At 34.6% G+C, this 12,788-nt stretch overlaps 1 protein-coding gene across 1 annotated transcript in view; it reads right to left on the bottom strand.

Annotated features, from left to right (window-relative positions):
* Positions 1 to 12,788, bottom strand: part of USP34 (ubiquitin specific peptidase 34) — a gene marked incomplete at its 5' end in the record, with an annotated part of 242,243 nt that overhangs the window by 95,671 nt on the left and 133,784 nt on the right. Inside the window, 6 exons of the mRNA XM_079720517.1 lie at positions 5,219 to 5,366; positions 5,463 to 5,589; positions 8,636 to 8,795; positions 8,930 to 9,029; positions 10,751 to 10,864; positions 12,006 to 12,160. Of these exons, the coding sequence (XP_079576643.1) occupies positions 5,219 to 5,366; positions 5,463 to 5,589; positions 8,636 to 8,795; positions 8,930 to 9,029; positions 10,751 to 10,864; positions 12,006 to 12,160 (804 nt within the window). The remainder of the gene's footprint in view (positions 1 to 5,218; positions 5,367 to 5,462; positions 5,590 to 8,635; positions 8,796 to 8,929; positions 9,030 to 10,750; positions 10,865 to 12,005; positions 12,161 to 12,788) is intronic.

The following is a 12,788-nucleotide window of genomic DNA, read 5'->3' as shown; positions in this document are numbered from 1 at the left end:
TGCCGATGCAGGGGACACGGGTTCGTGCCCCGGTCTGGGAAGATCCCACATGCCGCGGAGCGGCTGGGCCCGTGAGCCATGGCCGCTGGGCCTGTGCGTCCGGAGCCTGTGCTCCGCAACGGGAGAGGCCACAACAGTGAGAGGCCCACATAACGCAAAAAAAAAAAAAAAAAAAAAAGTATGAGAATGCATTTTTTTTTTTTTTTTTTTTTTTTTTTTTTTTTTTTGCGGTACGCGGGCCTCTCACTGTTGTGGCCTCTCCCGTTGCGGAGCACAGGCTCCGGACCCGTAGGCTCAGCGGCCATGGCTCATGGGCCAAGCCGCTCCGCGGCATGTGGGATCTTCCCGGACCGGGGCACGAACCCGTGTCCCCTGCATCTGCAGGTGGACTCTCAACCACTGCGCCACCAGGGAAGCCCCGAGAATGCATTTTTGATCATTCAAAGAATCACAAACTTTACCCCATATCAACATTCTCTCAAGAAGCTACTGGACAATTGCATTGTATTCCAGCCAAATAAAAAAGTGAACCAATAAAGAAGGTATGGAATACTGGAAAAAGAATAATCAACATAGGAGAGAGACAAAAAGAATTATGAGGATGATAAAGGAGATCCAACTGCTGTGCATCAGATGTGAAGGATAGTCAATAGGATCAGTGTGACTAGAAAAATGTATTACTGAGGGCCACATGACCAAAATCTCTGCTGCCTTCATAATACCTTCTCTATCTAAGGAAAGAATGGCAAGTGAACCTGGCCCAGATTCTTATCTAAACCCGGACTGTCCTTACCAGTCATGTTCACTACCAGAATATGAGAGTGAAATTTCTACTCTCACCTTCATGTCCTACTGCTTAAATCAGAAGACATTCATATTACCTCACAGAAGAAATTCTATTTTGATCTATTCCTGAGAGCTAAAAAAGTAGGTCGTGAAGAGATCAGAAAAAGAAGAGACTCTGTGACTGTCTTTCTGTTGGTATTTCAGCATCTTGTCAACATTACAGCACTAAAATATGTCTTCACTGTGCCAAGACCTAAACTTGAGAATTTTCTCACTGATAACCTCAGATGAGGCTTTACACAAATCTTTAGAGAGGGTGAAAGTACATCCTCTTTAGCTTGTGTTCTTCTGCGACCTAACAAGGCCATACTCTCTTTTCCTTAATCCATCAAGTTTGTGCATACTTATCTGTTTCACAGAACTAAATACATTGTTTAGGAATATATACACTGGAGGTAAAACTATAAAGAACACCAAAAAAAGAGTAACAAATCAAGATAGTGTTAAGGGGAAGTGGAAAGGATGATATCAGGGAGGGACACACAACTAGCTTCTAATAATGTTCTACTCCTTAATCTGGGAGGGAGGTACATTGGTGATTTTCATTTTATTATTACTCATTTCATATTCTCTTTATGTACAATATATTTCAATGTTAACAAAAACATACTTTTTGATCTCAAAATTCCATACGTAGGTATTTAGCCAACATGCATTAGATAATGTATGTATTAAGGATACTATCTATAATACTATAATATCAAAAGAAAGGAAACAAATGTCCATTAATAGAGAACAGGTAAAATAAATCATGGTACCCACCATATTACAGACAATGCAGATCTTAAAAAGAATGTGGTAACTTTCTATATGTACTAATATGGAATGTTCTCTAAGATAATATTAAGCACAACAAACAAGGGGTCAAGAGTATAAATGGAATGCTACCATTTGTGTTTTAAGTATATAGCTGACCCCTGAACAACAAGGTCTGAACTGTGCAGACCCATTTATAAGCAGATTTTTTTCAGTAGTAAATACTACACTACTACATGATTCTCAGTTGGCTGAGTCTACAGATGCAGAACTATGGATATGGAAGAACTACAGGTATGAAGGGCCAACTACAAGTTATACATGAACTTCTGACTGTGTGGAGGGTTGGTGTCCCTAACCCCCACATTATTCAAGAGTCAACTGTAAATATACAAATATTCTTACATTATAATCTTATTATCTCTTGAAAAATACCTAAGAACATTTGCCTCAGGAAAGGGAAATGGGAGATTCAGAGATAGGGGTAGGAAGGAGACTTTTCAACCTCTATTCCTCTAACCAAGAATACTTATTAATTATTCAAAAACAAAATTTAAGATCTGATATACTGGGACTTCCCTGGTGGTGCCGTGGTTAAGAATCTGCCTGCCAATGCAGGGGACATGGGTTCAAGCCCTGCTCTGGGAAGATCCCACATGTCGTGCAGCAACTAAGCCTGTGCGCCACAACTACTGAGCCTGCGCTCTAGAGCCTGCGCGCCACAACTACTGAAGCCTGCACACCTAGAACCCGTGCTCTGCAACAAGAGAAGCCACTGCAATGAGAAGCCCACGCCCCACAACGAAGAGAAGCCCCTGCTTGCCGCAACTAGAGAAAAGCGCGAGCACAGCAATGAAAACCCAACACAGCCAAAAATAAATAAATAAATTAATTAATTAATTTTAAAAAAGGATCTGATATACTTTATTTTTTTATTTTTTTATCTTATTTTTTTTAAATTTTTTTTTATTAGTTTCTGCTTTATAACAAAGTGACTCAGTCATACATATACATCTGTTCCCACATCCCTTCCCTCATGCATCTCCCTCCCTCCCACCCTCCCCATCCCACCCCTCCATGCGGTCACAAAGCACCGAGCTGATCTCCCTGTGCTCTGCGGCTGCTTCCCACTATCTATCTACCTTACGTTTGGTAGTGTATATATGTCCATGCCTCTCTTTCGCTTTGTCACAGCTTACCCTTCCCCCTCCCCATATCCTCAAGTCCATTCTCAAGTAGGTCTGTGTCTTTATTCCCGTTTTACCCCTAGGTTCTTCATGACATTTTTTTTTAAATTCCATATATATGTGTTAGCATACGGTATTTGTCTTTCTCTTTCTGACTTACTTCACTCTGTATGACAGACTCTAGGTCTATCCACCTCATTACAAATAGCTCAGTTGCGTTTCTTTTTATGGCTGAGTAATATTCCATTGTATATATGTGCCACATCTTCTTTATCCATTCATCCGATGATGGACACTTAGGTTGTTTCCAGCTCCGGGCTATTGTGAATAGAGCTGCAATGAACATTTTGGTACATGTCTCTTTTTGCATTATGGTTTTCTCAGGGTATATGCCTAGTAGTGGGATTGCTGGGTCATATGGTAGTTCTATTTTTAGTTTTTTAAGGAACCGCCATACTGTTCTCCATAGTGGCTGTACCAATTCACATTCCCACCAGCAGTGCAAGAGTGTTCCCTTTTCTCCACACCCTCTCCAGCATTTATTGTTTCTAGATTTCTTGATGATGGCCATTCTGACTGGTGTGAGATGATATCTCATTGTAGTTTTGATTTGCATTTCTCTAATGATTAATGATGTTGAGCATTCTTTCATGTGTTTGTTGGCAGTCTGTATATCTTCTTTGGAGAAATGCCTATTTAAGTCTTCTGCCCATTTTTGGATTGGGTTGTTTTTTTGCTATTGAGCTGCATGAGCTGTTTATAAATTTTGGAGATTAATCCTTTGTCAGTTGCTTCATTTGCAAATATTTTCTCCCATTCGGAGGGTTGTCTTTTGGTCTTGTTTATGGCTTCCTTTGCTGTGCAAAAGCTTTGAAGTTTCATTAGGTCCCATTTGTTTATCTTTGTTTTTATTTCCATTTCTCTAGGAGGTGGGTCCAAAAGGATCTTGCTGTGATTTATGTCATAGAGTATTCTGCCTATGTTTTCCTCTAAGAGTTTGATAGTTTCTGGCCTTACATTTAGGTCTTTAATCCATTCTGAGCTTATTTTTGTGTATGGTGTTAGGGAATGATCTAATCTCAAACTTTTACATGTCCCTATCCAGTTTTCCCAGCACCACTTATTGAAGAGGCTGTCCTTTCTCCACTGTACATTCCTGCCTCCTTTATCAAAGATAAGTTGACCATATGTGTGTGGGTTTATCTCTGGGCTTTCTATCCTGCTACATTGATCTATCTTTCTGTTTTTATGCCAGTACCACACTGTCTTAATTACTGTAGCTTTGTAGTATAGTCTGAAGTCAGGGAGCCTGATTCCTCCAGCTCTGTTTTTCGTTCTCAAGATTGCTTTGGCTTTTCGGGGTCTTTTGTTTTTCCAAACAAATTTTGAAATTTTTTGTTCTAGTTCTGTGAAAAATGCCAGTGGTAGTTTGATAGGGATTGCATTGAATCTGTAGATTGCTTTGGGTAGTAGAGTCATTTTCACAATATTGATTCTTCCAATCCAGGAGCATGGTACATCTCTCCATCTATTTGTATCATCTTTAATTCCTTTCATCAGTGTCTTATAATTTTCTGCATACACGTCTTTTGTCTCCTTAGGTAGGTTTATTCCTAGATATTTTATTCTTTTTGTTGCAATGGTAAATTGATATACTTTAGAAGACACATACATATACTTTCATCTTAAGCACGGTGTAGCAATATTGTTGGCTCCTTACTAAAAGATGCCAAAGAATTATCACTCTGCACACAAGCAGGTTAAAAGTTCTAAAAAAGAAGCTTTTAAAACTTTTAAGACTTTTTTCCCTAAATATATAGTTAGCCTGTTACAATGTCAGACATTTAAACTGTAATCAACAGCTTTCCTGGTTGTTCCTCTGTTTAGCTCCTATTTTATGTGCTATGGAAAGACACTAAAGATGCACCAGTGGTTTAACAGTAAGGGAAGAATCAAATATACCTATCAGGCCCACATGAAAAATTTCTTAATATGATATTTTTTTGGAAGTAAGGGGAGATGCACAGATGGAACTTAATGATGTATTGTTTTCATATGCTTCAAAACAACAACAAAATATATCAGAATAGAAAAAAAAATTTATTGGGCAAAATTGGGTACTAGGTAGTGTATGGACACTTAAACTTATTAGTTCCCACACTGCTTATCAAATAACCTCCAAAAGTAGAATTTTTTTGAGAAAAATGAGGACAACTGTTTGCAAATAACATCTTAAAAAAAAATAAAGCTTAACTCCTGTCTAAGAATCAATGGCACCATACCAAGGGTAGGGGAGGGCATGGCGGGGGTGGGGGGAAGGGGTGCGGGGAGAGTCATGAACATGGTTGGTAGTCTTCAAAGAAGTAAAGGTGTGAAGTCGATATATAATAGAACCTAGAAAATATGAAAATTTGAACTGATGGACTTACCAGGAAATTCTCCCTTTCGGCTGCTTTGACCAAACTCCTGAAGCTGAGCTTGTTGATTTATTTGTTCTTTCTGTAAATTTTCATACCAATGAGTTACTTCAGCCCTAAGATCTGCTACCTGGTCACTAGGATACATTTCAATAGTCATCTGAAATATGAGATGCAACCAATTTAAAAATACAAAAAGAACATATATTTGAACTGGGAAATGTTATCAATTTGGAAACTAAAACTATGTAACTACCTTGTCAGGGAGTCCAGCTGGCTGGCATACAACCCTTAGCGGCAGGGACTGTTTGTCACTCAGTGCTTTCAAATGACTACTAATACCCGTGCCTTCAATTTGCCACTGTCTGAGATGATATGCAAACCTAAAACACACAAAAACCACACATAGGAAGGATATCATTATAAACCATTTTAATGTTACAGAAGTTTTTACTATTTTACAAAATGAAAGGACCCACAAAAGGGTCCAGTACATTCCAATTTACTCTACAACATTAAGTTTAAGTTTGGATTCATCATATTGAATCAAACTTAAATGTGTAAATATAGCTAAGAGCTTCTTAAAAATTAGTTTCTAAGAAAAATTACTGAAAAAAAAAAAAGATCCATTAGGAACAATTTTTTTTTTAAGGGGGGTGGGACGCAGGGGAGTAGCAGAGGCAGGAGGAATTTAAAAAAAACAAACTAATCCGGTAAGTAAATGGCAAGCTGTCATTCCTATTTTCAAAAGAGGAAAAAAGGTATTAGGAAATATTTTTCAAAGACAGAACTGTATTGTAGTAAATATATGTTAACCAGCCTAACAACTTGAGAGCCGATTCCATGACTGCTAAAATCATAAAATGAGTTATAAAGATTAATACTTCAAAGGAAACAGGCATCTAGCATGACACTCACTAAATATTAATTTTCTAACTTATTTTCAGTTGTTGAAGACAGGATCCAAGGTACCTGAATTTAGTTAAGAAAAAATTATCAATGTCTAAAACTAATCAGCAATTCTAAAATAGAAGGAGGGCAAGTAAGGGAATAAATGTACTTGATTTCCTAGAAGTGATCCAATGTCCAGCTTCTACGAGCAAAACAGTAATCTTTTGGGGCCTGATAATTTCTTGTTATTAGGGGTCTATCTGGTGCAATGCAGGATGTTTGGGAGTGTCCTCTACCTACTATATGCCAATAGCACCGCCTTCTCCCTTAAGCTGTGATAATCAAAAATGTCTTTAGGCATTATCTAATGTACCCTGGGAAACAAAATCGTTTCTGGTTGAGACGACTGTTTAAGACTATAACCTTAACTTTTTAAAAAGAATACCCCTTTTTTTATCTTTTAAAGAATACCCTTTTAAAAAGGCATTTTTACTTACTCTTTTAATATAAGGAATACATAAATACAACAATTACTTTATATTTTCATTTTATAACTGTTAGGCAATTTTAAATTAGTTGTAGCAACGCTTTTAAAAAGACATTTTTTATTTACTTTTTAAATATAAGGAATACATAAACACAATAATTACTTTGTATTTTCATTTTATAAATGTTAAGGCAATTTTAAATTAGGAGTAGCATTAAGCACATTAAACACCTGAAACTGTACAATGACACTACACAAGGATTTGCATGAAAATTCCTAATTTTTAAAACTAGCTCTTAGCTTTTGAATATTCATTTCTGTTTCCTAGTTTCTTTACTTGCCATCCACAAAATAGTATTTATATAAATTATTTAACACCAACATTAACTTTTAGAGTAAAACATAAACAAATACAAAGACTTCTATCAAGGATACTATAATCAATTTTTTTGAGTTAGAAAAAAGTTGGTACATGTGAGAAGGAATTTTTGAACTGAAATTCATTAAACTTATAAAACGTACCACTGAATCTTAGGAAACAATTTGTTTTTAAAGACTTTTAAAATAAGTGCTTATTTAAAAACCATTAGTAACACTGTATGAGGACTAGAGGCTTGAATCAAAAGGACCTTTTTGGTTTGTTTGTAGGCCCTGCAGCATAGAGAAAATTTTAGAAGAATACCTATCGTATCATTAAGAGTAAATATCTCTGATAGGAAAAGATAGAGACTTTGATTTTCTTTAGTATCATCTTAGTGTAATATCTGAATTTTATGAGTATGTATTAATTTTTTATTAATTTGAATAAAACATATCACCACATTTGCTTTTTTATTTTTAGTTTTTAAAGTGGTCAAAATTATGAGGCAGGGCTTCCCTGGTGGCGCAGTGGTTGAGAGTCCGCCTGCCGATGCAGGGGACACGGGTTCATGCCCCAGTCCGGGAAGATCCCACATGTCGTGGAGCGGCTGGGCCCGTGAGCCATGGCCGTTGAGCCTGCGTGTCGGGAGCCTGTGCTCCACAATGGGAGGGGCCACAACAGTGAGAGGCCCGCATACCGCAAAAAAAAAAAAAAAAAAAAAAAAATTATGAGGCAGTGTGAAGTTTCTGTGCGAAAACCTCTAGCGTTCCCTTACACATTCTTTAAAAACACAAGGAATTAAGTAGAATTTCCACAAATTATAATCATAATCAAAATAAAGAATTTTGCGATGCCTAAATGTTTTAAAGCATGGAGCCATGTTATTTATAAGGAATGTGTAGAAAATCTTTATTCAGTATTCCCTGATACTTTAAACAAAAGGTCAATATATACAAATTGTATAAGTTTTTCATTATCAAACTGAGCTTTGAAGTTGAAAGAAGTTATTAATTTTAACAATTTTTTTCAACAGTTCTTTGTACTTTTACATTTACTCATGATTTTTAACAAACAGAATTTCTTAATTAAAACTATCTACTCACCTTTCAATTCAGTCGATATATTCATAAATGTTAATTTGCTTTATTTCTGTATTACACAGGGTATGTCTAAATTAATTATACAGATATTCATTAACACAGAATTTTTTGATCATGTTTCCATGGTAAATGGAAATTCAAAATTAAAATACTGTCTCCTAGTCCAGGAAGAAAAAAAAACAGCAAATGAAACAAATGACTCAACTTGATTCAACTATGAGAGATTATTTGATGTTCTTGGTGAGGGTTTTAGTGAAACTTTTTTTGGTAGTGGTGTTCTGCCATTTCAATCATAGTAATACTTTCTCAGAGATGGAATTCTGTCTAGAGATTCTTATTCATGCATATCTTCTCAGTCTTATGATTTTTAAAGCTCTGCAGTATTTACCAGGAACCTATATTGCCTATTCCACAGCAAAAACATATCATGAATAAAAATTACTTCCATTACTAACCCTTCACTTTTGGTACGTTATGCTTTCTACCTGCCCCCAAGAAAACCTTTAGTTTAATTTTAAGAATATTTTGGACATATCAGCATTAAAAAAAAGCCTAAAATTCATTCTAATAATGTGGTATTAAAAAATTACCTTCTCCTAAATGCTTCCAGATGTGTCTTCAGCATAAGGAGTCCTCTTTCTATAACAGTGAGACTTGAGTGTGATTCCTGTTCAAGACTGCTAGAAGCTATCATAAGACTCTCCATACACTTACTAATAAATTCTTGCTCCTTCTCCAAACCCGTTTTACCTGAAAATCAGATGTTTAGATATGTGTATCAATCCTGTATTCTTATTTAGCTATATTAAAGAAAACAAATTATAGCTAAACAAAAAATACTTACATAAAAAATTACCTATTAGACAATATTTCAAATCACTCACCATTAATATAATAGGAGTTAATATACTGGATAGCAGCTCGACTGACATCCCCAGACTGTGCTCTTAAAGCAATGCCCCAAAATTGGTCCATACCACAAAGCTAAGAAAGAAAAATATGACATCTATAAATGTTATTATTTGTCAAACAATGTAAATTATTAGAAGAGCAGTTACAAATTTAAAAGGCATTCAACATCAGAGAGTTTTAATATCCTATAAAATATTTAAAATATTTTAAAATAACTTAGTGTTATTAACTAATATTTAATAATAATAAGGATAAAAGCCTTGGAAATTTCTTCAGTCACTGAAACATACCTGTACTTGTAAAAATACTTAGTTATAAATCATCTAACTATGTATGTGTATAATGTTTAACTCAAAAGTTGTGACTACATAGTGGGAAAAACTCAAGTCCTCAAAACATGCTACAAAGTAATAACACATAATTATTAGCATAACATGTTAATGCTTTCATCCAACTTATTCTGAAAAAGTCATTGCTTTCAGGTATTCACAGAAAATTAAAAAGATTCGCTAACCAAAGCTGACATTTAAATTTATGACATTAACCATGAGACTGAAAATTACAGAAAAAGTGGAGAGTGAAAGTTCTCAAAAGTTGAGCAGGGTGAAGAAAGATAACCTTCTGATAGGGGACAGAACACCTTTAGTGTTCATATCATCTACTTAAAAAGCAGTATTATCTCAAAATTAGAGTATGACTACTTAGGTAAAGCAGATCTGTCTGGTTATCTGAAATAACCAAATTGAAACTTATCACAGTGCTATCAAAGTAAGAGTTAGGACCAAAAAATTAAAAACAAAAACAAACAGAACAGAACACTATTCAAACCAGGAAAGAAGGTAGGAAGATACTATGAAAGCATTCTAAATACAATTAAAATTATTTTTTACCACATAGATTAACATCAGTTTTCTATTATAAACAACTCAACCTCTGAAGAAAATTAATGAAAAATGTTAGTGGATACTGCATAAATCAAAGCTATCATTAATAAACAAATGTCCAATCAGGAAGACTTTCAAATAACAATCTGTGTTAGGTGAGTTTAGGAATAATGCATTCAACAAAATCTTGCAGCCACCCAACTAGGCAAATGGAACTCAGAACCAGAGATAAGACTAGCAATTTGTGACAGTCTTCAGTTAATGAATTGATCATCATGCTTCATGGTCAGAAATGATTTAGGTGGACTCCATTCCAGAAGAGAAGTTACCAATAGGAACTCTGGAGTTGCCCAAGAGCAATGAAAAGCTTGGTCACAACAAATGGCATGAAAAACAGATTTTAGACAAATCAACCTTTCTACTTAGCAAAATTCTTTACTAATCAAGGAAGTATAATAAGTCATGTTAATTGAGTTAGTTAACATACAATATTACATTAGTTTCAGGTGTACAGCATAGTGATTCAGTATTTTTATACATTATGAAATGATCACTGCAATAAGATCAATTACCATCCAGCACCATACAAAGTTGTTACAGTATTGATTATATTCCCTATGTGTACATTACATCTTCGTGACTTACTTATTTCATAGCTTGAAGTTTGTATCCCAAGTTTTCATTATGTACAACCAAGGTTATCTTTAGTAATGCAAAATTATCAACTTTGCTTTATAAAACTTTTTAAAACCAAAAGATAAAGCTTTTTAAAACCTTAGAATAAAAATCTGCATAGTTAGTAAATTCAGTGCTTGGCAGACTATATAATTCAATAATCTAATTCGAGGAACAACAAAAAAAAACAATTCTACAAGCCGACCTAATAAAATGACAAACCTAAATCCATACCTCAGAGTTTGAACCACCATCATAGGCACTGGTAGCCAATCGAGCCAAGTTACAGAGATGCTGAAACAGGTTTAAGCCAGTCATGCTAATCGTTTCAGGTTTTAGCTGGGGCATCTTAAAAAAAAAAAAAGTTTTTAAGGAAGTTTAGTATGATAATTAAGTTAGCAGATTTCATTTTACTGGATTTAACATAACAGATTTAAGTTAATAAACCTAGTTTTACTAAAAACATTGCAGAAAAAAACGTATCAACTGAGATTTTTAGTGATAATTTAGAAATAGATAATAATTTAATGAAAATTTTATTCATGACATAAGTGAAACCTGTCTGATACGTGTTTCAATTTTTGAGAGGTACACCGACCCGAACCAAAGGAAATTTTTAAATTTTATTATTTATTGTATACCTACACTACACACATTTATAAGATGTATAGCCACGTGTACAGTTCGTATATAAGTTAGAGCTTGAAATTAAGATAACTGAAGGTCTATTTGTAGCTTTGTCTTGGATCTATTAAGTGATTTAGTTTACATTACCAAAACTCATTCATATGTACTCAACTCTGTCACAGAGACTTCCCAGAGAGCCTTTATAATCTCAAATATTAGCATAGGAATAATAAAGTCTATTGCTTTATTATCATAAATGTTTTAAAATTCAAATGGAAAATTATCACCTGAACCAACTGTGGCACCTGATAAATAAAAACAAAAATTGGATAGATGAGTATCTTTAGTATCATGACAGCACTTCCTAAAGCGCCTTCCCAGAAATCTACAAATCTGAACATTGGCTTACATCTGTGGGAAGACTGGCTAAAACCATACCATTTAAGGAAAGACTTGCAGAATACGGCTCTCACACTAGTGGGGTGGGCACCACCCCTGAAAAATTGAACTACAATGTTACTCATGATTTTTTAAAATACACACCAAAAGCCCCCACATTTCTTACTAGTGTTTACCAAGAGTTACTCTAATTACTGTCAGTTTAAGTACTTTAGCTAAGGAACATAACATTTTTGTAAATATAAACTAAGTATTCATTTAGATATAAACACTGTAGAGGACAAAATTAAAGCAAAATCTAAGTGGCAAAAATTATATAAGGACTGCTGAAAAGCAGTATATTTGTCTAGCTTTTTAAAAAATATATCAAAGAGGAAAAAATGAACATTACAGTTTACATTTCAAGAAAGAAAAAGGAAATATAGAAAAACAACAGAAACAAACTGTCAAGAAATAAAATTACCTTCTCCAGGAAAAGATGTTTGTAGGTTTCCATTCCCATAGCATGTTGATCTTTACTTCGAACTTGATTTAAAAACCAATGGAGTGCATCATCGTAACACTCAGAATCTTCTACTAAACAATGCCATAAAATATCAACTTGCTCCAAACTTAACCCTAGATAAAAATTACAAATTTTAAATCCTGGTACGTACAACATTTTCATCCTAATTAAATATACTAGAAGCACCAATATATGTAGAAATATAAAGGAGATATTTCATAGCATTCTATACAATTTCATAAGAGATTTCATATAATTTATGCTTTCAAATGTAGTTAAATATACTCCATATATAAATCATCTAAAAAAACATGACTTATGTAAGTACCCTAGAAGAGTCATTTGTCCTGGAAAATCATTTTCCCTAAAATATGAACATATCATTGTATTACAGCAAACATGATTAAAGGGAAGTAATTCCCAAAGTCCAGTTAGTTCTAAGGTTTAAGGGTTAAGAATAGAGTGGATACCATGTCATGTTCAAAGCTCATTCTATGCACATAGGAGATAAACAATAAATGCCAATAAGCATTATTTTTGAAAACTATGAAAAAAGGGATCCTTATGATTAATAAAACAAAAGGGAACTGAGTGCCTAAAACAGAACAGCAACACATCAGGGGATACAATTAGCTGAGAAGCCAATGTAATGAGACAAAATCTGTATACTACTTTGACCCAAGTATTAGATAATTCCAAAGTGTGGCAGAAGGAATCAGAAGAACTACTCAGAATCAAAGA

Source organism: Hyperoodon ampullatus, assembly GCF_949752795.1.
Source record: "Hyperoodon ampullatus genome assembly, chromosome: 15".
NCBI lineage: Eukaryota > Metazoa > Chordata > Mammalia > Artiodactyla > Ziphiidae > Hyperoodon > Hyperoodon ampullatus.
Note: the sequence above shows the minus strand (reverse complement) of the source record. Positions and strands in the feature narration are given on the sequence as shown.